This window comes from Thermobia domestica, chromosome 15 (genome assembly GCF_964235325.1).
Source record: "Thermobia domestica chromosome 15, izTheDome1.hap1.1, whole genome shotgun sequence".
Taxonomy (NCBI): Eukaryota; Metazoa; Arthropoda; class Insecta; order Zygentoma; family Lepismatidae; genus Thermobia; species Thermobia domestica.
The window spans coordinates 103,131,920-103,157,583 of record NC_137468.1 but is presented as its reverse complement, the minus strand read 5'-3'; the positions used below and the strand labels follow the sequence as shown (position 1 = coordinate 103,157,583).

At 35.2% G+C, this 25,664-nt stretch overlaps 1 protein-coding gene across 2 annotated transcripts in view; it reads left to right on the top strand.

Annotated features, from left to right (window-relative positions):
* LOC145671177 (chitinase-3-like protein 2) overlaps positions 1–22,895 on the top strand; it is an 84,848-nt gene extending 61,953 nt beyond the window's left edge. For both annotated transcript variants that reach the window (XM_081740025.1, XM_081740026.1), the window contains exons 6-8: positions 4,787–5,002; positions 12,167–12,374; positions 17,900–22,895. In XM_081740025.1, the coding sequence (XP_081596151.1) occupies positions 4,787–5,002; positions 12,167–12,374; positions 17,900–18,049 (574 nt within the window). In that variant the 3' untranslated portion in view covers positions 18,050–22,895. The remainder of the gene's footprint in view (positions 1–4,786; positions 5,003–12,166; positions 12,375–17,899) is intronic.
* Positions 22,896–25,664: the final 2,769 nt, after the last annotated feature.

Sequence of the window (25,664 nt, the reverse complement as noted above, 5' to 3'; positions counted from 1 at the left end):
GCACACAAATATCACTCATACAAACAACGAAAACACACTGGGTTAAATGACACTATACTTATTTATTAGAGCACTATTTTGAAAAAAAAAATAACGAAGAGAAATGAATACAACACTGGACACTAATAAATTTTGCCGCTGAAATTACGCTTTGCCCTTTTCGGGAAATATAGCCCTTTATATATATATGATTATAATTCAGATATCACTATAAATACTTCGCTCACACCATTAACACACTTGGGGGATTCGCACTGGGGAAAAGTTGTCTGGATCGTCTCACGATGAATCCAGTTGTTACGCTGAACAGTCCTGCAGCGTAAAGGTGAATCTTCAGCAAACACACAAAAGAAGATCTCCACAGTGGAATACTGATATTGGAGGGCGCGTATATAACATTTTAAACGCACAAGGTCTGCGGACCTGGGGTTTCACTGGTTGGGGCTAGCCGTAAGAAATCGTCCTTCACCGGCTAAATAGCTTGTGCCCCTTAACACAACTTATGTTTGAAGCTCGACGCGAGATGCGTGGTTACGGCTTCCAGACCTGGAGTCAAACTCCTCGAGCATCCAAGCTCAAGCTACGGGTTGCAATGGTCAACGGAAAAGTGTTGGCAGTTCATTTCAAAAATCACTCAGTTAACTCACCTGTATACACATACAAACAGAATATGGAAAACAATTTCTGTTAATTTTAGTCAACTGCCCATAATGCACTAGACACTGCGATAACTTTGGCTTGAGAAAGTACAGATAACGGGCTGGAATACAACGCAGTTGGTGCCACTTCGGCTACTGGGACATCTGGTCAGCCCATATTTCTCTAATCTATTATAATGTTTCCATAAGCGATTAAAGAAAGCACTTAAGTCAGTTCCCAATAACTATAGAATATATACTGTGCATATAATGAGTCAGGGAGAAACACTGAAATGGTTAGTCACTAGCTGAAATGTTCTCACTAAAAGCAACGTTTTAAATATATATATGAAAAAATGATGAAAGACTTCTTTGTCCAATTGTGTGGGAAAGAAGCAATTCCCACCAAAGAAAGAACTTATATGCGTTGCAGAATAAAGTATAAATCGAAAATAATAATCACTGTCTTCACGAAATATACAGGGCGTCCACAAAAAATACTTCTATAACCTGGTGGCGGTTATAACTTCTGTATTAGAGGAACTTTTTATAATAAAAAGGTCATGGGAAAAGTCCAAATCCCGAGTAGTATATTTGCTCTACCCAAAAAATTTTACAATATATTTACTGTGTGTTCATCCGAGATTTAAAAAAAAAAAAATAAATAAATAAAATAAAAAAATAAAAAAAAATAAAAAATCGGTGTCCGTTTGTCCGAGGGACAAGAAAAAAAGATCAATTTTGGCCAGCATATAGAGAAACGAAAGTTACGAATCGAGTTGATAGGTATGATATTCAAACTGAAAGTGATGAAAATCAACTATTTCCTATTTTAATGTTGATCGCTGTTTAATACAAACGATAATAGATAGCGAGAAGGTTTTTCTGCAAACATGTAAACGTCCTAGGAATATATTCCATCTCCATTCTAATATTTCTACTACTACTACCGGTTTCAATATTAACAGGGGAAAATACTACGCCATACTGTTACTTGTTATTTTTTAAACAGCTACATGTTAGTAAATATGTCATTAAAACTTTACCAAATGATATTTTAATATCAAAGTTTTGATTCCACCTTTTTGTGTATGGTTGTGTAACACTGGAAAATAATGTTACTTTTACATAAATTGCCATTAATGCTTCATTGGTACTTAAAAGAATATCCCAGTACCTCAACTTCCTGTATACAGTTCCTTGTGTCGGATCTGAAAGATTCTAAAAAATGGTTATTTAGATAGAACGCATACTAGTTCTTATATTATTTTGAACCAGTTGCGATGGGTTCCATAGCTTTTAAGCTAAGATATTTTAAAATGTGATACATGTTTTGCATTTCGGTTATTTGTAGCTCTAATAGGAGTTTTTCGACCCATGTTTTTTCGCGTCATGCGTTGGGTTCTTCTTCCACACACTCTCGAAAGTCTTTGAAGACTTTTGCCATCTCAAAGCAGCCGCTTTTAGTAGACTTTCACTCCTGAACACTTGTTGGATCATGACTAACGTCTCCATAGCCGATTTTCCAAGTCCCACACAGAATTTAATGACGTAGCGCTAGTCGATAGAACGTTGCATTTTTAAGTTTCGACCGATCTGTAGACAGGAGTACACTTAAACCACACGTAAGTTTGTTGGTGATTGACGCTAGGTGCGTTTTGGACCCTTTCACTGAACTCACCTGGAGCGAGCGCGCTGCGGCGTACAGTCGTGCCAGAAAAAAATGGTCTTATTGTTTTTTCATAGAGAGTCTGTAAATTAGTTTGTTCGATATTCAGGTATTTGCGTTGCAAGTTAAGGTTGAGTTTATCGTATCTTGACTAAACTTCAGCAATAGAATCAATTCTTAAGCATCAAGGAAAACTCAATTTTTAAAATTCTTTGGAAGTTATCGTTTATCAGACTAACTGACGCATACATGAATGCATTTTCGTCATGTATGTCAAGTTGTAGAAGCAAATGAAAGGATGGTTTTAAAATTAAGGTTGAATTCATCCCTTATTCATGATTGATTTCAACCTACAACAATGAGAATGATTCTTAAATATCAAAGAAACCTCACCCCATGTTTTATCAAATTCGGAATTTTTTTATAAAAGTTAATTTGGAGCAGACACATAGACGCACACACAAATGCACTTTCGTTATATATCTCAAACAGCAGAAGCAAATTTTTCTGTAGCGTGTGGGCTACAAGGCACTACTTACTGGTAACGCCAACAGTAACCTAGGTGACGTTAAAAGTGCCGATTTTGGTGTTGATTGGTTAACTAGTTATTTGTTGAGAGAGCGATTTCATTCATCATTCATTTGATCATCCTTCACCTTCATCTTCTTTCCCTACCCTCTCAGGTTTTTGGGTTTTTAATTTTTGGTGAGAGTCTTACAAGAGGATGATCGGTGGACACCTTCCTCTTGTGTGAGGTGGACGAGCACCATCCCGATCTGTTTTTGCTTTTGTCCAGTGCGTGGTTTATATATATATTGCAACTTTCTTTTTACATTCTTCATTGATTTGGGTTCTGTTTCTTGTTGTCTCTGGTTTATTTTGTTTTTCGTTTCTCCTTTTGTTTCTGGGCCCATGCTTTCTGTGGACGAGAATGGAAGCTTGGTGCTATCGTCATTTTCCTTGACCACGTCGGTTCCACGTTGATCCTTAGATGAAAGCTTGGCTACAAGATTGTTAGAGTAATAACGTTAGTTCTCCCTGCGAATACTCCATTGTTGTGCTGTGGCAATCACACGCATTTTTTAAATGTATAGTGTATTATGAAAACCCCGATTCATTCGTAAATTTCCTTTTAAGTTCCTCGGGATCGGACTTTTCCCGAAACAAGTCCAAAATTTTAAATGCACCACTTAATTCTTATTCTGTATCAGCTAGAAATATAGATTGCACGTGCTGTCAGCGAAAGTTTGACACCAATAAGTATATTTATTCCGTCAAAATGAAGGAACTGTCCAATAACTGTCTATTCAGTTATTATATTCTGCTTTAGCCTAACTGGCATAATCGTGGGACGTAAAACTTGAACTCTTTTTTTTTTCAGTTATTATATTATTATAACTAACATATTACAACGAACATACACCTGTCTCAGATTATTTTTCCTCATTACTTTACTATCCCTTCAAATCATCTCCCGATGATTAACTTTTACATCAATACAGAATTGTAATCACATTTCTCATATTCCAGAAATTATATAATGTACATTTTAGCTAGGCTACTTTTGTTCTACAGAACAATATATATATATATATATATATATCATTCACTTTTCTTCTAATTTTGGCATCTATACGTTTCGCAAGAATAGAATGTCTGTATACATAAAGAAGTCGTCGTCGTCTTCTAAGATTTCTTTTTCCATTGCAGGATCAATGTCCTCTGCCTGTTTCTATCTTAGTTCTATAGTATCCGCTCGGTGAGGATACTATAAATAATGTACTTTTTTACGTATTTTTAGTTGAACTTCTCTGTTTTAGAAGTTTGATTTTGATTTTTCAATGCATGGAATGTGTCTGCGATTGGCTTATCGTAACAGGGACAAATAGTCCCACTGCTGACGAAACTTCCAATAATTGATTAATCAATTCTGCAGTGTGTAGAGGGGATCACAGTGGGTCAGTGGTAGAGCGTTTACCACTGATGCTTGGGGTTCTTGGTTGGATACCAGCTCATACCAAGTGGGCTTTGTGTTGAACAAATTCCGTGTGCGTAGGTTATCCCGTTTCCTCTCACTTCCTTCATTTAATCTTTTCATTTTTTATTTATTTATTTATTTATTTATTTTTTACCTTCATCACCGTCTTCCTTAGCCTTGGTTCATAATCGTGGGGCGTTAAATTAGAAATTTCATTCCTACAGTATGGAAAATGAAGAACTGAAAAACTAGTGCCAAAGATTTAGACTTAATAAAAGATCTTAAAATATAAGCAGTATAGAGAACCATAGATGTATGGCATTCCAGAGAATGTATTTGTAGATTCCAGAAGTACTTAAGTAAATAAATAAAACTTACTAAAATTGGCCTATGTTGAGAACTTTATTTCCAGCTGAAAGTAAATTGTTATGTACAAAATATTTTGGAGCTGTATCCAGTTAAAAATAATGAAAATTGTTGCAATATTTTCAAATTTTTCAGAGCTGTCGATTTTATAAATTTGATGTCTTACGACTATCATTACTATATGTGGTACTTACCAATGACGGGAATGAATGCTCCATTGTTCAAAAGAAGAAACGAGATAGGACTTCCTGCTACGCTTAATACTAATTGGTCATCTTTCTATTGGATGGAACGTGGAGTACCTAAAGACAAGATTGTGGTTGGTATCCCAACATACGGACATACATACAAGTAAGTTACCGTTATTTATTTGCAAGTAATGTATCGATTCCATGGTGTTCAGTGGTAATTTCGTGAAGTTTTTTGAAAATCAATTTTATTTATTGCCAACGCCCTAACCGCACTGGAATATCGGTTCTCGTGATATCAGCGAAGTCGAGAAGTGTTAGGGCTGGTCAGAGGAAAGATAGATAACTGTTCGTACATCTCAGAAAGTAATCCAGAGCAAAGGCCTGCTAGGAAAAGTAAACAGGTTATGAAATATTGCAGGAAAATAAAACTTAACGATACACCACATAGGTAACAATATTTTCTCCTTTAGTTAGTGTATACGTTAAAATGCATCCATTTGTAATTAATAACTTAAATATAAAACTTGCATTAGTGCACTAAGTTGCTTTGATCATTGAATTCTACTGATTTTTTTTTTTTAAAAAAAAAATTGTTTTATTTTTAGTGTTCATGGTAGAATGAGAGATGTGTGATTAATTTATTACCAATGCAAAAGTAGATAAATCATATTTTAGGATTGTTTATTACGAGAGATCTAAAAAGCCAGCTTTGTTGGAGGAGTGGAGCATATTTCCCATAAAAAGGCGGTTTTCTTTAAGAAACGAAAATTTATGCTTTTTTAAAATGATTTTCTTATTCAAGTACCACTTTTCTATAGTGGACTCTGACTTTACAATCACGAAAGTGCGTTTACAAATATAAATCAAGAAACAAATATAAAACCATTTTTGTTTTGGTATAAAATTTCGCTTACACCTCGTTCTTCATTGGGGAAACAATTTATCCTCAGCTTCAGATATTCTGTTAGAGCCTAATATGAGATCAGTTTACAAAATTAAAGCCATAAATGGCTATTTTGTGTATGATGCTGATTTAACATGGTAGTAAAAGTTGTTTATTCACACAATTCCTTTTTTCGTTACTGTTATATCGTGTCAAAATGTTTGATATAAGAAACTTATAGACAAGAATTTTAACAGCCTCAATAAATATTATATATTGTTATAACAGGGTGTCTACTGGTCATGAAAGTCATGAAAAAGTCATATATTTTGCTTAGTGGTCATGAAAGCCATGAAAAAGTCCTTTATTTACCCAACTGGTCATGAAAATCTGAAATCTCAGAGTATATTTTTATACTTCATACTTTTATACCTCATACTGCATGTACTGAAACAGTTTTACCAGGTCAGTAATTGTGAGAGTTTCCCCCACCAGTTAGTGCTGGCTAACTGGTAATTCACTGTCTTCCTAGCAGCTCCCCATTTCATCTTCTAGTCTCTGTAATATAGTAACAACTTTTTACTGTCCAACTTTCTGATCTGCTATTTCTTTACTTCTAAGAAATGTAAATTGTGTATTTTTGGGCCTTTAGACTTATGCAAATAATATTATTCGTTTGAGTTTGCAGATTTTAAATTTGATGATCTATTTTTTTAAAACGAATTTCTTTTATAATTTGTTTTGTCTTTGGGCAGTTCTCTGAGTGCTTAATTTCAGACAAATTTCTGCTAGATGGATAATTATACTCAGAATTAAAACTTCAAATACAGTATAGAGTGATTCACTGGTAAGAGCAGGCCCGTATTTAAGTAAGTGCTATTCTGTGCTCGAGCACAAGGCGGCAGAATTTTAGATTCTTTCTTGAAGATTCACAATAAGTGATATTTAAGACTAGCTACCCGCATAGTTCCGTGCAAGCACGAGAAAATACGTTAATGTTTTTAATTCGCTCTAATTACAGTAGTTACTAATTATCTATCTTATCTGAAAAAGTCATCCTCTCCTACCCCCTCCTCAAGAGATGACGATGAACTTGAACATCATGAAAACTGGTATCGTTAAACTCAGAGACCTCGAAAACTATGAATTTAACACTAATATCGGTCGTTTTTGATTACTTTTAAAATCTCGCCCCCCCTCCCAACCTCACTCCTAGAGAGTGGAGTATGACCTTGAAGTTGAATTGGATTAAAATGTCACTATTTATCTCAGCGACCCCTAAAATTATGAATACCTTGGAAAGAGCTTAAAAGTATATGACTAGCTTAAAAGTATATGAAAATATCCAGACTTTATGTAAACTAATATAATTTTTTACATATAAAGCTTTATGAAATGTTTTTTACTAAACTCACTATGATCTTTAATTATGTGATAAGTTCAAAATAAACAATGTCAAAAACACTGCCTGTTTTTTTCTTTTTTTTTTTTAATTCCATATTTTAGTATTACAATGATAAGAGTAAATATTTAAGAAATTCAAATGGCATAACGATTGATTAAGAATTAATAGTGTGCATTTTCTCGAAACAGTAAATTAAACCCTACTTGAATAAATTACATCCCAGTATTGAAAGAAAGTGCCCCTTGTGGATGAGTGGTTAAGCTCGTTGCCTTGTAATCAAGGGGTCTCGCGTTCGATTCCCGTTGGGGACAGAAGTGGTTCGGATGCCACGATAAGCTGTAGGTCCCGTCCTTAGTACGTCATCATCATCTCATTTAAGGCAATGGCAAACCATCATGGGTTCACCATGTCCAGGAGCCATCGGATCAAACACCTGCCTATAGTTTTTCTTTTTCTTTCAGATTGGAGTTTAATAATGCCTGGAAAGTGCAAATTTAGTGAGGCGTGGTTCAATGCTGACCCATTATGGAAATTGTGGCTACGACCAGTGACAGACGACAAATACAAAGCATCTTGTTGTGCCTGCAGTTCAACGTTTGATGTTAGTTGTAGTGGCATTGCTTCAGTTAAATTGCATGCTAAGGGCAAAAAGCATTGTGAACTTGCTTCTTCTTTGGTGACAGGCAAGCAGAGATTATTACCTTTTAAGGACCCTGCTGAAGCTGCAACCAGCAGCTCTGTTTCATTACCAGGAAGAGAATCACATGATGTAGAACTGAGCACTGCATCTGCTGGTTGTGCAACTTCTATGCATAACTCAAGCATCAAGCAATTCATGATTGGTGATGAAGTAACAAAAGCTGAAATTTTGTGGGCATTATTCAAAGTTTCTAGTCATTCATCAGATCGCAGTGTAGCCGCTGCATCGGACTTGTTTTCTGTTATGTTTAGTGATAGCGCCATAGTTCAGAAATTCCATATGCAAAAAGATAAGCTAGCATACATGATAACCTATGGTTTAGGTCCCTACTTCCAGAATTTGGTTGTTCGTGAAGTTAAAACTTCTTTATGGTACGCCGTATCATTTGATGAGAGTCTAAATAAAGTGGCTCAGCGAGGACAAGTAGATATTGTTTTTCGGCATTGGAACAGTGACGCAAATTCTGTATCAACAAGCTATTTGACGTCTGCCTTTCTTGGACACTCAACGGCTGTGGATTTAAGTGAAGCATTTAGAATAGCTTTGGGGAATTTTGGACTTTCTCTTAACAACATAATCCAAATTTCTATGGATGGTCCAAATGTCAACCACCGATTTTTGACAGATATGAAGAACATGTTGAAGGATGAATTATCTCCAGACAATCCTGAAATGCTTCACACAGGGACTTGTACATTGCACACTGTACATGGTTCATACAAAACTGCTCATGAAAAAACTGGATGGGAAATGCACACATTTTGTCGCTCAGCTTATTATCTCTTTAAGGACTTTCCCAGCAGAAGAGCTGATTTTATTCATTATTCTGGATCAACAAAGTTCCCGAAGAAATTCTGCGTAATCAGGTGGACACAAAACTGATGTTTTCCAGCGAGCCATTGAAGTTCTTGGTGCATTAAAAAAGTATGTAGAAAGCGTAGAAAAAAAAAAATCCACCTGCATCAAAGAACTTTGGAAAGGTGCAAGAGTTCCTGGAAGATAAACTCCTTAGTACGAAGCTAAATTTTTTACTGTCTGTGTCCGTTATGCTGGAACCATTTCTGACACTGTTTCAATCTAATGACTGTCTGCTACCATTCATGTACCAGGAACTCTTTTCCCTGTTGCGAAAGATGGCTGATCGTTTTGTGAGGGAAAATGTGATGGCAGAAATGACAAATCCTCCAAAGTTAATGAAACTAGACATCTCCAAAGAAAGTAATTTGAAGTTGGCCCGTGATATTGATATTGGAGCAAAAAATGCATGCAAGAATTTGAAAGAAGCTGATGTACTACAGTTCAGAAATGACTGCAGAACGTTTTTAGTTACTATGTTTACAAAGTTGAGTGTTAAATGCCCCCTCAAGATGAAGCTTGTTAGAGGCGCAACTTGCTTGGATCCTGAAGTGATGTTAAATGAGGACCTCCGTTCTTCACGTGTGAATTCAGCCCTGGAAGAATTTGTGGATAAGAAGTACATGGCTCCTGAAGTTGCTGATCTGGTAAAAAACAACTACATTTGCTTCTGTGAAAAAAGCAAGGTGAAAGAAGCTTTAAAAGCTTTCTCCAGGAAAGATTATAAACTTGACCAGTACTTAATGAAGCTGATCACCGAAATCAGCCTTGTTGAACCAGCTACACTGAAATTCTTCAAGCAACTTCTGATCTTATTTCATGGTAATGCTGCAGTAGAAAGGTGCTTCTCTGTCAACAAGGAATGCCTTGTAGAGAATCTGGCAGAAGACTCTCTCATTGCTCAGCGATCAGTGTATGGTGGAATCCAAGCAGCAGGTGGTGTGAAGGCCGTTGCAGTCACAAAGCCTTTGATACTATCTGTGCGAAATGCATCGTCACGAAGGCGAGAAGTCCTCAAAAGGAAAAAAAAAAAAAAAAAAAAAAAAAAAACACCTACGAAGAACAAGAGAAAGCAAAACGCACCATGTTGAAAGACTTAAAATGTTTGGAACTGAAACGTAAAGCTCTCAGTGACTCTGTCCATTTTTGAGTTCACATTTTTTTTAAGTTTTGATGTGATACTAGTATGCAGACTGTGAGAAAAAAATATTTGTAAAAGTACCCTTGAAAAAAGAGAAGAAAGAAGGCATCAGACCCCATCCAGGATGAAGGTTCCATTATGAACAAATTCAGTAGGTCTTATCAGTATGTTTATGTACGCTAATTTCAAATATGACACGATGGAAAAGAATTGTATATTTACGTAATCAGTCTTTTCTTGTAAACGAAAATTATAAATTTAGAATTCAGAGTACATAAAATGCAGATAAAAAAACCTAGCTAAATGTAACGGGACTGTTCACAAGATTTTTTTAAATCTATAGAACCTGGTAAGCCTTAAACCCATACTTGAACCGCAATTAAAAATTTGTTTACTGCCTTTTAAATTGCTCTTGCATTTTAAAATTAGTTGTCAGCTAATCGACATTATGTACATTAGACAAATAAGAACATAATGTGATCTCATCTTAACCGATGCACTACTGATGGTAGGGGTTTATTATTACTAATGGTAAACTTTTATCGCCATGGTCATGAAAACTTGAACAAAAAGGTCATGAAGTCATGAAAAAGTCATGAATTTACTTTCTGGTATTCCAGTAGACACCCTGTATAATGAAGATTTAGTTTGTTCATAAATTTTAAATGATAGATTTCTTCCTCGACATCTACATTTTCAGAACAGTTATTGTAACACTATAACATTTTTTACATTATGATATTTTTGTCATTGAACGTTTGTAATAACTCTAGAATTAGAAAACCTACTGTGTCCACCGATTTGAACTTTTTCTTGCCTATCGAATGACCAGTTTTCGTTGAACCTTGAATTTTTTGTAGGATTTCTTTTTCTTCAGAATACAGTAATTAAATGCATTTTCGTGTTGTAATGGGAAAAGAAAGGTGGAACATACTGTTATCTCCACACTAAAATATATACAGGGTGATTCAATAAGAACGTACCAGGCCTATATCGCAGCTAATATTGCACGTAGAGCCTTCAAACAAAAAATTGCATTACCAATTCGTATGTATAGAATGCAATAAAAATAGTAGCGAGACCAGTGGTGTCTCGTGAATACCTCCAACGGGGGGCAACTTCAAAATTTGAAATGGAAAGTGATATAACTGTTGGAATCGTTCGAAAGGACATTAAATGTCATGCAACTTTTAGGGGACAAACTTTGTCATATCCTTTCCCATATAGCCGCTAGAGGCGTTGTTGCAGACTTGTATCTGACTACCCGTAACAGGCCTTTATCTCAGCTAATAATGCACATAGAGCCGTCAAACAAACAATTGAACTACCAAATTGTATGTGTAGAATGCAATAAAAATAGTAGCGGCACCAGTGGCGTATCGTGAATATCTCCAACGGTGGTCATCTGCAAAATTTGACATAGAAACGGGATTTTAAGTTTTCGTTCAACATTTTGATTTGAAATAAGTAATAATCTGGCGTAGTGCCATTTTGAAAAAAAAAAATATAACTTTATACTGGGATGGCAACACTGTTCACTGGGTGGTGTTGTTTAATATGTAAAACGATGTCCCCTCCTTATAGTTGCTTCATGCAAAGTTTCGCTTTTCTCCCTCTTTTGATTTCTCCGTTATCGCCGATTATCCAGATAAATGGACCACCCTGTATATACACTTCAATGAACAATTACCTTTACACACACACACTTGACTTTATTTACTGATTTCTACAATACATAATCATTTCCCGACCATTATATATCCTAACAGAAGCCACACACAACCAGTGACATGTTGGTTACCAAATATTTCAAATCTAACATCGAAATAAATAAACTAATTGCAGCCAACTAAATCCTTCTCTTCTTTTAACATTTCTTTACATTGCCATGTGCCGTGATCTTATATGGCAAAGTTATTATCACTAGTAGGATCGCTAGAAAAGTGATCTGAAATTTGGGACATAAATTAATATCCTAACTTTGAGGTGACTTCTCGTGACCTCATAAACGGATATGTTTAAAAATAGTTTCATTGGATTCACATCCTCAAATTAATATAAAAACTGTAATGAGAAATTTATCCATGTATGAGCACTTTTTACTTGTGGCATGATCTTTAGTGCTTTAGGGTGGAGTATAGATGTGTCACGGACTTAAGGGGAATGGGGCATCCTGGAGAAACAGTACTGTTTACTCAAAGGCAAAGTACAGTATTAGTGTAGTAGTGTAATGCTGCTTTATGTAAAGTATAGCGATTTGGTAATAGTAGATTGATTTACATAATCTGTTGTTGCATTTTTTTTATTATCGCCTCGCATCTTTATTCTTTTCTGTTCTAGTCTATCAAATATTGCAAACCATGATATAGGTGCACCAGCTTCTGGAATAGGGTCTATCGGAAACAATGGATTTGCTTCGTATCCTGAAGTATGTGACTTTATTCGTAGTGGATCCCGCAATGTGTTCGATATTGAAAGCCTTGCACCATATACTTATAAAGCATTAGAATGGATATCTTACGACGATTGTAGAAGTGTAGAATACAAGGTAAGAAATAATTTTAATATTCAGCTTGCGTTGTCTTTTAATAGTATTACAGGAAGATTGAATAGATTCGGGACAATTGCTAATACATCTATTGTTATCAGTCATTTTAAGTTTCAGAATTGTAAATTAATTATTTTTAAAAATACCGTAATAGTATTTAAATTGTAGTCATAAAGGGTAAGTCTACATTTGCAAGCGAAATTCGATGAGCTGTCTATTGGTAAGGGAAGAAATAGTGAGACTGTCCGTGCTAGTTTCCCAGAGAATCATCAAAAGTTCGTGTGCCAAACTGACCTCAAGCTGGGTATTCCACAGGAAACTATGGAGAGTTCTATGGGAATGTCTAGTAATAGGTCAGATTTGCGAGCGTCTTTTTCTACAGATCTTTTGCAGTGGCAAAATACAGAAACAGGTTAGACCAAGACTTACTAACATTATCCGTGAATCGGCTGCTACAGTGGCGAATTCTGCGATAACGTCGGATATTAGGTCAGATTTCCAAACGATTTTCTTTGCATACATTCTATAGTGGCGAATTTGCGTAACTCTTGGTAATAGGTAGGCTCAACGTAGGCTTACAAACGTCTTTCTTTGTGAATCTTCGATAGTAGCGAATTTGCCTGGCATTAGGTCATACTTGCGAGCGTCTTTGTTTGCGAATCAGCTATAGTGGCGAAGTCTGCTACAATTTTTAATGTTAGATCAGAGTACGACTTGCCAGGGCTTTTCTTTCTAAACTGTTACAGTGATGAATTCTACGATAACTTCTGGTATTTTATTAGACATAGATTTCGGGTGTCATTTTCTCCGAATATACTACACTAGCGAACTCTGCTAAAACTTTTAGTAATTATCAAACCTAGACTTGTGAGGTCTTGCACTAGAATGTTCTGCAGTTCATGGAAGAGAGTGGTTTGGTGGAAAAGTTGGTGTTAAATAACGAAACAGTATTTTACGTCCCTGGGAAAGTGAATGGTCATAATAGTAAGATTTAGAGTATATTTCCTCAAATCAACGTTTTTATGGAATTTTCTAAATCAAAAGATATATGAACTCTTCAAAGCCACTATAAGGCGCGCTATGCATTTGGATGTGTTAATACAGTGGCTATTCGCGAAGCTAAAAATAAACAGTGCTACTGTATCTTTCTGAAGGATGATACGCCATCTCATTATTATTACGACTTCCGGATCTACTCCAGTAACAGACTACCTCGAAGATTCATTGGCCGTACAGCTGCGGGAAATCAAAAACTTGAGTTGGACACCACCAAATTTGTATTGAAAACAAGAGCTTGTAACTAATTCCAAACACCCTGTGTATAGCTCAAAGAACAGAAGTGAATTTAAATTATGTAGGCGCATGAGAGGATGATTTATATTAACAAAGAATTGGTTACTTACCAACATATCCTCACGTGGGAAACTAAATATTCTCTAGACATATCGAAACAACAAGCTAGTTCTGTCTTCAGTGGTAAGGTAACAAGGATAAAAATGGATAAAAGAAATATGGTATGGGAACAGGAATATATACCACCAAATAAACGTAACGTTAAAAATGGGTACTAAAAAGAACGAGCAGAGCACAGTGGAAGGAAGAGGGAGTTGAAAGATGGTGGTGTATATGCTATGTCATTGCTGTCAGAACCAAAGTGCACATCAAAGATAGGTAAGCAGATTTTATCAATGTTGTCAAAATCCAGATTTAAAAGTAATGATTATAAATAAAGAATAATTCTTTGATATATGTTTTTTTTTTTTTTTTTCTGAACCTATTACATCCACCTGTTTTATATTATGTGTTTGCGCTTGGTTTGACCTATATATGAATAGTCACTTTTACACTGAGCACGATAAAATACCTGACTTATTTAGTGGATCAATCTAAATTTTTTGGAGGCATATTAGAAGCATATATGTTATGCTTTGCAAGAATAGTCTTACGCTTGTGCATTCGGTTGGAATGCTTTCGTCGTCGTTTTGAAGAAAGAATAGAAACTATTATCGTTAATTTGGGAAATATAGCTCACTGGTAGAATTGAGAGGTATCTGAGAAGACGACGAGCGTTTTTAGTTTGTAGGACATGTGGGTAGAAATAAATAAGAACAAATATATATAAAAAAAAAAAGAGAGTCGAGAGTCTGTTTAGGAAGAAAGAAAAGGAAGGTTGTTTGGGCGTTTAGGACCTTGGATGTCCATTCCGTACTTCAGTTCCTGGTCGTCGACTGGTCGTCTCCATGTCTCGGCCTCTGTATCGAATTGGCGTCGGATTTGGTTTAGATCTCTCCTGCCGTTGCTCACACTCGCTCCTCGTGTACTTCATCGCTTCTCGTGTGCTACTCCTCTCTTCCGGGTCCTGGGACGCTTTTATATCAACCAAAGTAGGAAGATGGCCATCGAAATTACGGAAAACATCCAAGGTACGCACGTGTAAGGATTCAGGAAAGTGCAAGGTAAATGGAATTCTCGACTTATTTAATAATTTGTCAACAGTTACAGAACACTTTAGTTACATCAGATTACATAAGTTACATAAATTTACCAAGAATGAAGAATGAGGAATCGTCTACTAAAGAGAATTTTGAAATGTTTGCTGACTGTCTTATTATTCCAAGTTATAACTGTTTCTCATCATCCACAGAAAATAAAGAGAAAAAAAAAATTTAAAAAATCATTATTAAATCTTGATTTGTTTATATACTGAATATTAATAATATGAGGGAAATCCAATATCTCTACAATAGGTTGAATTTTTGTCGATAATTGTGGAAAGTAAGGAATTCCTATCCAAGTTTTTTCTTCTTTAGGGAGGTTTTTTAAATTTGTTTATTTAAAGGAACTTGCACCGAACTATGTGTTTGATAAAACCATTTTTGTAAGATACGCAACTTATAACCGTTGTTTTGTCCTATTTGATATAAAAACTGTATTTCATCATTGAGATCACTTGGACGATCACAAATTACTAATGCCTTACGAAAGAAATTCTTTGGCCTTGTACAGTGGTGGATGAGCTGACTGTTGATATATGTATGCTGTAACACATGATCTTTGTTATTACAAAATAGTGCATCTGCTTATGAAACTCATTTTCAGTTACAATTGCGTGAGGTCTGTTTAACAACTAATGTATTTCAACTTTAAAAACCAATGTATTTCAATTTGAAAATTATTACTTCTCCCAGAATGACGGTCTAGCGATGAGGAACACATTATCTACGATACTGTCAAAATAAATCAGATAGAAACGTGTATATTACACGAGGATACATTTAATTAAGTATATTAGATATTACCGTTATACCCTTGACGTTTTACTATTTGTACATGATGAAAATACACTTTTACAAATATTGAACAGTTCAGTAATCAGCATCCTGGGTTGAAGTTCACTCTCGAGCATGAATCTGATAACTGTTTTTCTTTTTTAGATCTACTAATTATCCAGATACACAATAAATTTACAACAAAAGTGTATCGAAAACCCACTGCAGGCATTACTTGCATACATCAACAGTCAGCTGTTATCGCTAGTGTTGGAGGTCACGCCTCTCTACCCTTGCACTCACAGCTGAGAGGTATCGAAAAATGCAAAGTCCCAATCATCTCCTCCACTAGGACACATATCATGCTTTGTCAATTGTTATTTTAAACTTGGGAAGATTTAAATAACAAATTGACAGGCAACGTGGTCGGTTACATACGAGCTATCAAAGTATCAAAATTAGCTTAATTATCCTTTTTCTCTTTTCTGCTATTTATACTTATTGCGAGGGATAGCTCACTACTTCGACGTTGGGTGCGAAGCGCATCCCGTAACCTACAACCTCGTGTTAATGAAGGAATAGAATTTACAAAACAAAATGATTACTCAAATAGTAATTATGTTTAACTACTCATATTTTCATTTTAAGATTGTACTACATTTAGTATTACACGTTGATTATCACAACTTAATAACCTTCAAAATATGTAAGAACACTACGTAAGAAAATAATAATGTTTACAACATTTACACAATATACGGCCGTTAAAATAAGAATATCAGATGTTAACTTTTGATAATTTCAACTAACTATTCCTCTTTCTCTCTTTTACATTAATAATAGGTTGTGCACATTTATTTATATGTAAGTGGCTCGTTAAGAATGAGTTGTGCGTAAGCAGTTGCGCGCTGTTACTTTTTTTTTTCTACAATGGCACTTTACTAGCTGGCGTGCTAATTGAACATATTATATTATTCTTTCACTATGACTTTTCAAACAATATTCCTCTGGCGATCCTAACACTGAATTCTTCCTCTGATATCAGAAATGCAATTTTGTGGCTACTTACAATTTTCTTCCGTGTTGCAACCTATGGCACGGCTTATCCTCGACTTCCCTCCCGTGATGGGGGTTTCAATGTTCGTCGACCAACTTTCTTCCCGTGATGGGGATTTCAACGTTCGTCCACCGACTGATTTGCGCTTCTTCTGGTCACCGTGGGTCACGTGACTAACAACCATTCACCCAATATAACATTGTCCACTATTGTTTGATGACCAAAAATTGTCCAATCACAAATTAGTTTAAGGGGGCGCGGTGGCTCAGTGGTAGAGCGTTCACCTCCGGCACTTGGGGTCTCTGGTTCGATCCCAGCTCGCGCCGTGTGGACTTTGTGGTGGACAAACACCGTGCTCACGGGTTTTCTTGGGGTTCTCCCGTTTCCTCCCATTTTCTTCATTCCACCATTTCATTCATTTCTCATCACCGTCTCCTTTAGCCTAACCGGCATAACGTGGGACGTAAAACTCAAAGATTTCATTTAATTTTTTTTCACAAATTAGTTTAGATGTCACTTAGGCAACTGGGGTGACTTGCTAATTTTCGTTTTCATGGGAACTGATGTAGAAAAGATCTCTCAGCAACTTTTCGAACAAAGAGTTATTGTTCTACGCACACACACACATAAAGAGAAAGTTAATTTTGGCATCTTTAAGTCGAAACTGATAAGACTAGTTTCACTGTTGCCAACTAATGTCGTTTTCACTAAAATTGGTTGGGAAAACTAATAAAGTAAACGTTTTAATTTTCTTGCTTCGATGAGCGTCCCGCTGTCGATAGCACAGCCAATTTACCACTGTACAAGGCCAATATTTAGAAGAATTTATTATTATTATTATTATTATTATTATTATTATTATTATTATTATTATTATTATTATTATTATTATTATTATTATTATTATCTAGTAACCTCTTTTAGTCTTGTGTCCTTCAGACGAAGAGCCACGAGATAACTCGGAATATAAAATGAAACTTCGGAAAAGCGAATGAAGTAATAAGTCCTGAATTTTTACTAATGGACGCAATGGAATATATCTTTACAAATAGAGATTACTATCTTTGTATCCATTAAAAAAAATCAATCTTTTTTGTTAGATGATCTCATATGGTGATATTTACATACTAAATGCAGATCGCTTATATAAAATGTAATTTAATGTTGACAAACGTACCTTATTTTGTTTTTCTTTATAGGCCCAGTCAGTTAAAAGAAACAAGTTTGGAGGCGCCATGATATTCTCACTGAATTCCGACGATTATCAAGAAAAGTGCTTGGAAACGGGTATGTGCCCAAAAGGAAAATTTCCTCTATGCAATACTGTGAAGAAGGTACTACAAAGCTAAGGGATTATCTATCACTGTAAATGTATTGATTGTAAAGAGTATTGAACCAGAAGAGTGCCTTGTTGAATTTTGTTAATGATGTTGTTCTTGCTGTTTCTTCTAGTACATCTAACATCATTCAATAAAACGTGCAATTGAGAATGTACTGCTTTCATGTTAAATCAGACTACAACGTTGTAATAATTTTGAATTTTAAGAGCTAGAATATATACTTTTCAAACTGTTCAGAATTAGATTAGTTAAGTTATTATTAGTATGCAGGTATTATTATTATTTTAATAAAACTTTAAAGAATGCATTATAACGCGTTCTACGAGTATATGAAAATAATAAAGGTAATTTATATGTTACAAAATGTTGTACACTAAACAACGTGAAAAGAAAATGAAGTATTGTGTTGGGTGCAATTAAGACATCACTTCAAGAGGTAAATTATTTTGTTACTGTTATTTACTAATCGAGATGGTAATTGATATAAAGCATTATAATTTTAATGAGAAAAAGCAGAAAGGCTATTACTCACCGCAAAAAATATGTACCAGAATTTTCTTTTACATGCAACAGGTAGCGCTTTCGGAAGTTGCAACTTCCTTCTTCAGCATGTGGTAGACTTCAAAAAGGATTAAAAAAAAATGAAGGAAGGTTAAAAAATGGTTAAAAGGTTAGGATATGTAAAAAATAAATCTGTCAAACATTAAAACACATGGGAACATTTTTTAACCTTCCTTCATGTTTTTTATCCTTTTTGAAGTCTACCACAGACTGAAGAAGGAAGTTGCATCTTCCGAAAGCACTACCTGTTGCATGTAGAAGAAAATTCTGCTACATATTTTTTGCGGTGAGTAATAGCCTTTCTGTTTTTTCTCATTGTATGTAATCACCCCTCGCAATATTGTGATATTATAATTTTGTTGACTATGTGCAATCCTAGAATTTAAAAAGCGAATTGTTGGTAATATTATCTGAAAGAGAGTTTACAACATAAACTTGTGTTATTAATGGAGCGCTAGCTTGTGTTAGAACAAGAATACGTGCTATTCTTAGTTCGGTGCATGTTCGTTTTGCGCCTGTGGTACAAAATAAATCTTCGAACGTCACATTGTGGAAAAAATGACATTATATTTATGAATATTTAATAAATTCGTATTTGCGGCATCAGAATGAATGCCACTCATTCTGGCTTTGGAACTTCTTGTATCAAATAAAAGACAAATACTGACCAAAGCATATACTATTTAATGAATAATAGCGTTACAGTTTCGGCAAAGTATCTTTACCTTCATCAGGCAAATTATATCTGAAGAAATATTATATCATCAGAATGAGTGCACTTAAGGGATAATTTCTTGTGTACTGTTGGTTTTGAATACTGAAATGTTATTGCATTATTTGTATTTATGTCTTTTCTTCGTATTATTTAAGAAACAAAAGGCAAATGATAATCTGTTACGACTTTGTGTACAATATGTCGTATATAGTAGTTCAAATTTGTAGACATAAATTCACTCTTTAATATCTGCTTAATGACTTCTTATCTTCAAAATCATTTTCGTATTCTTTCCTTCTTTTTTTTCGTATTTTTGTGTTCTACATTTTCAGTTCTCTTCCTTTGCATATCCGTTTTAGTTCCAGAAATGTAATTATTCTCAGTGTCGTGCTGTGGAAAATCAGCGCGCGGGGCGAGAGTATACGACGGCGCCCCCGTACATATGAACGAGATCGACAGACCAGCCCGAAGCGCAAGAAAATTTTAAAAAATAAACCCTGCTTTACCTTGATTATGAGCACTTTTTATTACTTTTTCCTTCCATTTTATATATATATCTTTTCTTTTTTCCTCCCAAATTTTGCGCCCCTTTACTTCGGCGCCCGGGGCCGTCACCCCGCTCCCCCCTTCCCCACGGCACGGTACTGATGATTCTGCACTTACATGTAATAGCAGAACTTCTAAATAAATAAAAATTGTGTTAAATAGGTATGCATAATTAGTTTTAGATCTTTAATAGTTGCCTAAGTGTCAATGGTTATGTATAAAAGAAAAAGTTACAGCGATAGCGAAATAATATAAAAAATACAATTCTATTCTGGATACAAGGAAAATGACTGTTACTTATTTAATTGATATGTATCCTATAGCATCCATTAGTAGATATTCGGCAATTTTCGATAATTATTTTCCAAAAGATTTAAAGCATATTTTACCTAGACACGTACTACGGAGCATCAGAATATAAAGAAACTCATTATGAATTCTGAATTTTTCTCTGCGACTTTTTACTGAAATGATACAATAGTTAACGTAGTGCTCGTCATTACTCAGCTCAATACTTTGCCCATGACTGAGATTTCCAATAGCAGTACCAACACGAAAAGCGCTACCATACTCATGCAACATTTAATAATAGGAAAACACAATATTGCAGATTTCAAAATTTTGCATAATTAAAAGAAGCCAAGGAAGGGAACCCAACATATACCTCGAAGTTAGATTTTTTCTTCGTATTCTTTAGTAAAGTTTTGTCAACTTCTTGAACATCTTTTGTCATTTTGTAAATTATTTTTTTCTCAAAGTCAAAAAACTTCCTCTCTTTCAAAATACTTCTTTGTTCCTATTTGTTTCTTCTCCCTGAAACCTATTAAGAAATGTCTCGGACAGAAGTCACCTACCAACCTTATCACTTTGCTTGCACTCTAAGAAGATACGTTTAAGGAAAAATATATTTCAAAATACCAAAGTTTTATGACAACCAAATACTCAGAGTAACTCGATGTGCCATTCAGCATTAAAGGTATTTTCACTTTAGAAATGTGTGTGAGAAAGAATTTTCCTGTTGTTTTCAAATGTTTAATTAATTTTAACAAATAACAAAACGTATGAAACTCTACATTTGTATTATTTGTAAAATCAGAGAAACAAACTCTTATTATTACTAGTCTGTGTTACAATTTCGGGAATATATATCATTGCCTTTTTCAGAGGTAATGTATTTGATGAAAGCAATGGTATTTTGCTGAAACTGTAACATTTGGTTAATGAAAGTATTGGGTTATTTTGATTGTTACAAATCATCTTCAGTAGCAAGTGAAAATCTACTTAAATCTGCTTTGTAACTTAAAATAATTCCTGCTTAATGTAATTACAGTAGAGTCCCTAAAACTTGGCACTCGATAACCCGGCAGTCCGGGTAACTCGGTCACACTTTGGCAGGGCGAAAAAACCCGCGCGTATACCCGTTCAACATTTCTGTCTCATCAGATAAATTATTGTATAGTGTGCATTCATTAATCTTCATTTTTATGTATAGTAGAGGCTCTATACCTTCATAAAGTACATACTTTTCCTTTGTTTAAGGGTAATTGTGCAGTTTATTCTCTGTTGTATTCTCAAGTAACCAATATATACAAGTATAGTACCATATTTACCGAGAAAACACTCGTACTTATTCTTTTTAAACCCCATTCTTGATAACCTGACATTTTCACAAATTCGGCCACCCTGTGGTCCAAACATTAGGCCGAGTTTTCGGGACTCCACTGTATTTTGAACTACTTTTTTAACTTTGAGATCAGTTGAAAGAATTCCCTAACTAATTTGTACAGTAAAATGACTTTAAGCGATTAACTTTAAGAAATGTTAGTATTTTTAGTTAAGTATGTAGCCACTGTTTTTCAGACTTGTGGATATACTGTATATACAAATATATATGTATTGTTTTTCCAAGTAATATGATGTAGTAAGAAAGTACTGATAATATATATTAGAACTTGGAAATATTTAGCGTAGAAGCCCCAATTCCTCTTCAGATGGAGAATAAGATACTCAGATTTTTCTCAGGTTACAAGTTATTTGTAATCGTACTATTCAAATAGTGCTTAATATCCCACCGTTTATAACTTACTAGTTAAGAGGTAAGATAGTGGTAATCAGTGCTCTTTTTCTGGAATAAAAGGTGCCGGCCATGAATATGTTGGGTTACAGCAACTTCTTTTAACATATCGTCCGATATACTCTCGTCATCTCTAGACCGCTTCTTGCTTTTGATATCAACTGCAAAGTGCGACATCGGAGCAGGCATGAGTCCACATGTTTGCTAAGATTAAACTGTGACGGGCAGTCATAGTATCTTGATGAACATGAACAAGTACAGAATTTGTCCGTAGAAGCAGAGACGGCCTTATTACAACTGTGGCAAAACTATGCTTAAGAGGAAAAAGTATAGCCGAGATTTTTTTTTATTTTGGAGATATTCACGAAAACCACGAATTGGGCCTAATTTAAATTGAATTTTAGCGGCTGCGAAAAGAACCGTCAAAATCTCATCAAGTGGAAGAAATTCGCAGATGTTGCAAACTGCTGATTATATTACTTTTTAAATGCATTTAATATAATATTCAGGTCTTCATATCGAGTAAAATTGAATAATAATAACAATTTCATAAATACAAAAGTGTCGAGAGAAATCAATTTTCAACTCCAGGAAAAAGTACCATCAGAAAAAAAGCACTGGTAAACAGAAAAGTTACTGGATAACTTGTGGTTTCAAGTGCTACTGTTACTGAATGCGTAATTGTACCTAAGTAAATAACGGGCCAGTTAAAATATCATCCTTACATACTACTTAATCCGTTTATTTATATGAGGGACCATATATACGTGTGTGGTGTATATATATTGTCTCAAATACTCTTCAGTTATTTAACAATATACTGTTCCTTTTATTGTTCCTATAGTTAAACTGCTCTCTGTTGTTAATGTAAATGAATAATGTGAATTGAATACCAAAGAATGTTGAAAAGATATCTTGGATAGTTTATTGTGTTATAATAAATATATTTTCTGATGATATTTCATTCTATTATTGTGTCAGACGGTCTAGTTCTGTCTCTTTTTCTTTTTTCATTATTTTTATGATAGTATTTATTTATTCACTAGACTGCTCAGGATAACCAACTGTTGATAGTAAGAATTCAAACCTGCGAGATCCAAACATGCATGCGAGATAGAGAAAGAAAGAGAAATAGGTTTGTCTATTTGAAATTTAGTGTCCCTTTTTAGCACCTGAGACTATATAAGACGTGGACCTGCATTTTAAGATAGGAGCCGCAATGTCTCAGTTTTGTAGAATGCTCACCTTTGGTGTGTGGGGTCCCTGGTTCGATGCCAGTTCCTGCCAAGTGAACTTCGTGATGGACAAACAACGTGCATGTGGGTCTTCTTGGGGTTCCCTCACTTTCTTCATTTTACCATTTCATTTCTACATTTTAAAGTAGAATCCAAAACATCGTAATTATTCAAATTTTAGTGCTTTCCCACTGGGGACCGAACCTGAGACCATATGCACCGGAGACACATGCAGTATTCGCTAGACCAACGCGGAAGGGGGGGACGAGAAATTGGGGAGAGACGCTTGTCATGAAAGTACTGAAATTAGTTTCAACTGACGTTAGATTTACAAATAGAACGTGGATCACTGTTAAGAAAAGTCAATCAATAGATAAAATTAAACACTTTATCTTGCACTCAATCCAGTCTTTGTACGTTTAGAATTTAATTACACACAATATTTCTGCCAACTCTGGCCATGATCACTGTGTTAGGAATTACCACTGTTTCACGTAGACTTTTTTTTTTTTTTTTTTTTTTTTTTTTTTTGTAATATCTTCCCACTAAATTCTCTCTAAAAAATATATATAATTGTTTTATACTGTAGTGGCGATTAATTCCTTGTTGTAGTGAAATTAACTTTAACTTGTTTTGAAAACTTTCCATTGATCAATCAAATTAAACTTGATTCTTGTCACTTTAACTACAGGAATTTTTCAAAGATGAGCAGTTCGTGAAATCATTGGAAGAATATGTGTTCTAGGAAGGATTTAGATCATGAATCACGGGAAAATGCTATAAAATCTATGAAGTCTCATGTCCATTTAACAGTGGAAGAATTATCTACGTTGTTGGTTCAAATTGCAGCATGTCTAAATCAGAGTGGTTGGAATTTTCTCCAGGCCAAAAATAATATATATATATATATATATATATATATATATATATATATATTTGACAAGAGATAAAACCCACCTTTAAAAATATACTTCAAAATTTGACCAATGCCGTTCGTACTCGATCAAATTCGTTGTAACAAGTGTTCAACTGTAATCCGGAACAAAAAGCAATGCGACTATATTCTTTTTGTGTTTGTACTACATTTTCGCGTACAAGTACAAATAAATAATGATTTTTTTTCTATGTGTCAGTTAATTACAAATCAAAAACTCTTCACTTACAAAATGAAATTATTAAAGATACACCCCTATTTTCTCATCACTACACTTGGATAATTACGTTTACAAAAACGAAAGAGACCTGCATTAAAACGGAGATCGGGAAACTCCTGTATTAGTCTTACACATTTGGTGGAGTATGTGACGTATAGTACGATTATCGTATGTTACAAAGATCTTGAATTGTAAAATTTATTGTAAGAAAGGCCACTGGCAGTAAGAAATGAGATTTGAAAAATAAATAAATATAACATTTCAGTTCTTCCAGAAAAAAACACACTTTATTTTCTTTAAAAAAAAATCGTTTCAATAAAATAGCTTTCTTTTTCATCTCTGGTTCTAGACGTTGTACTATCCCAGTATTTGCTTGGCGAGGAAACTAAAGGAATCTTCAGTCAGGATAGTTGGCCCAGGGATTTGAGTCCAGAATGTAATAGATTTTATTCCTATTCTGTATTATATAGAATCACCCACCTTTTTTTAACTCTATAAAATTATCTACTACTTTCTTTCTAGAAATCAAAATATAAGCGAGTGCCAATGGTGGAAAGTGTGTCCCACGAAATGCGGACGAGGCTTGAAGTATTCCCTTCGTGTGACAAGGACATCCCATAGTTTAATGTGTACAATAGAACATGAATGCTTAAATGGTAATTTACGTAGGAATACGGCTCAGTGGTAGAACGTACGTGGTGGCTCAGTGGTAGAGCGTTCACCTCTGGTGCTTGGGGTCCCGGGTTCGATCCCAGCCCCCGCCAAGTAAACTTTGTGGTGGACAAACACTGTGTGCGTGGGTTTTCTCGGGGTTCTCCCGTTTCCTCCCACTCTTCATTCCACCATTTCATTCATTACTCATCATCACCGTCTCCTTTAGCATAACCGGCATAACTGTGGGACGTACAACTCAAAGATTTCATTTCATTTAATTTTTACAGCCAGCAGAAGACGGACTTCTGGCTCCTCTTCTGGCACAGAGCAGACGACGACATTAGAGCAGCAGCGCCACCGCCGTCTGGGAATCTATAAATTCGGCAGCCGACAGCGGATCTGTACCAGTTGTCTGGTGTCCCTCCTACTGTTTGCTTCGGAACTTTAGGAGTAACCTAACCCCAAGCCAGTAGTCTGCTTCGGGACTCTTGGCTTAGCCTGCTTCGTGGCTCTGTGACCAAGAAAGCTCCTCACTGCTTTCCACGAAGCTTTGGGGAACCCTATCGCCACTCTGCCTAGGCTGCTTCAGGGCTTTCTGGAGATCCTGTCTGCGACCTCTCGGTCAAAGACTACCTGTTTCTAACCTCACAAGTATAGCGAAAATATCTTTGTAGTATTTCTGTAA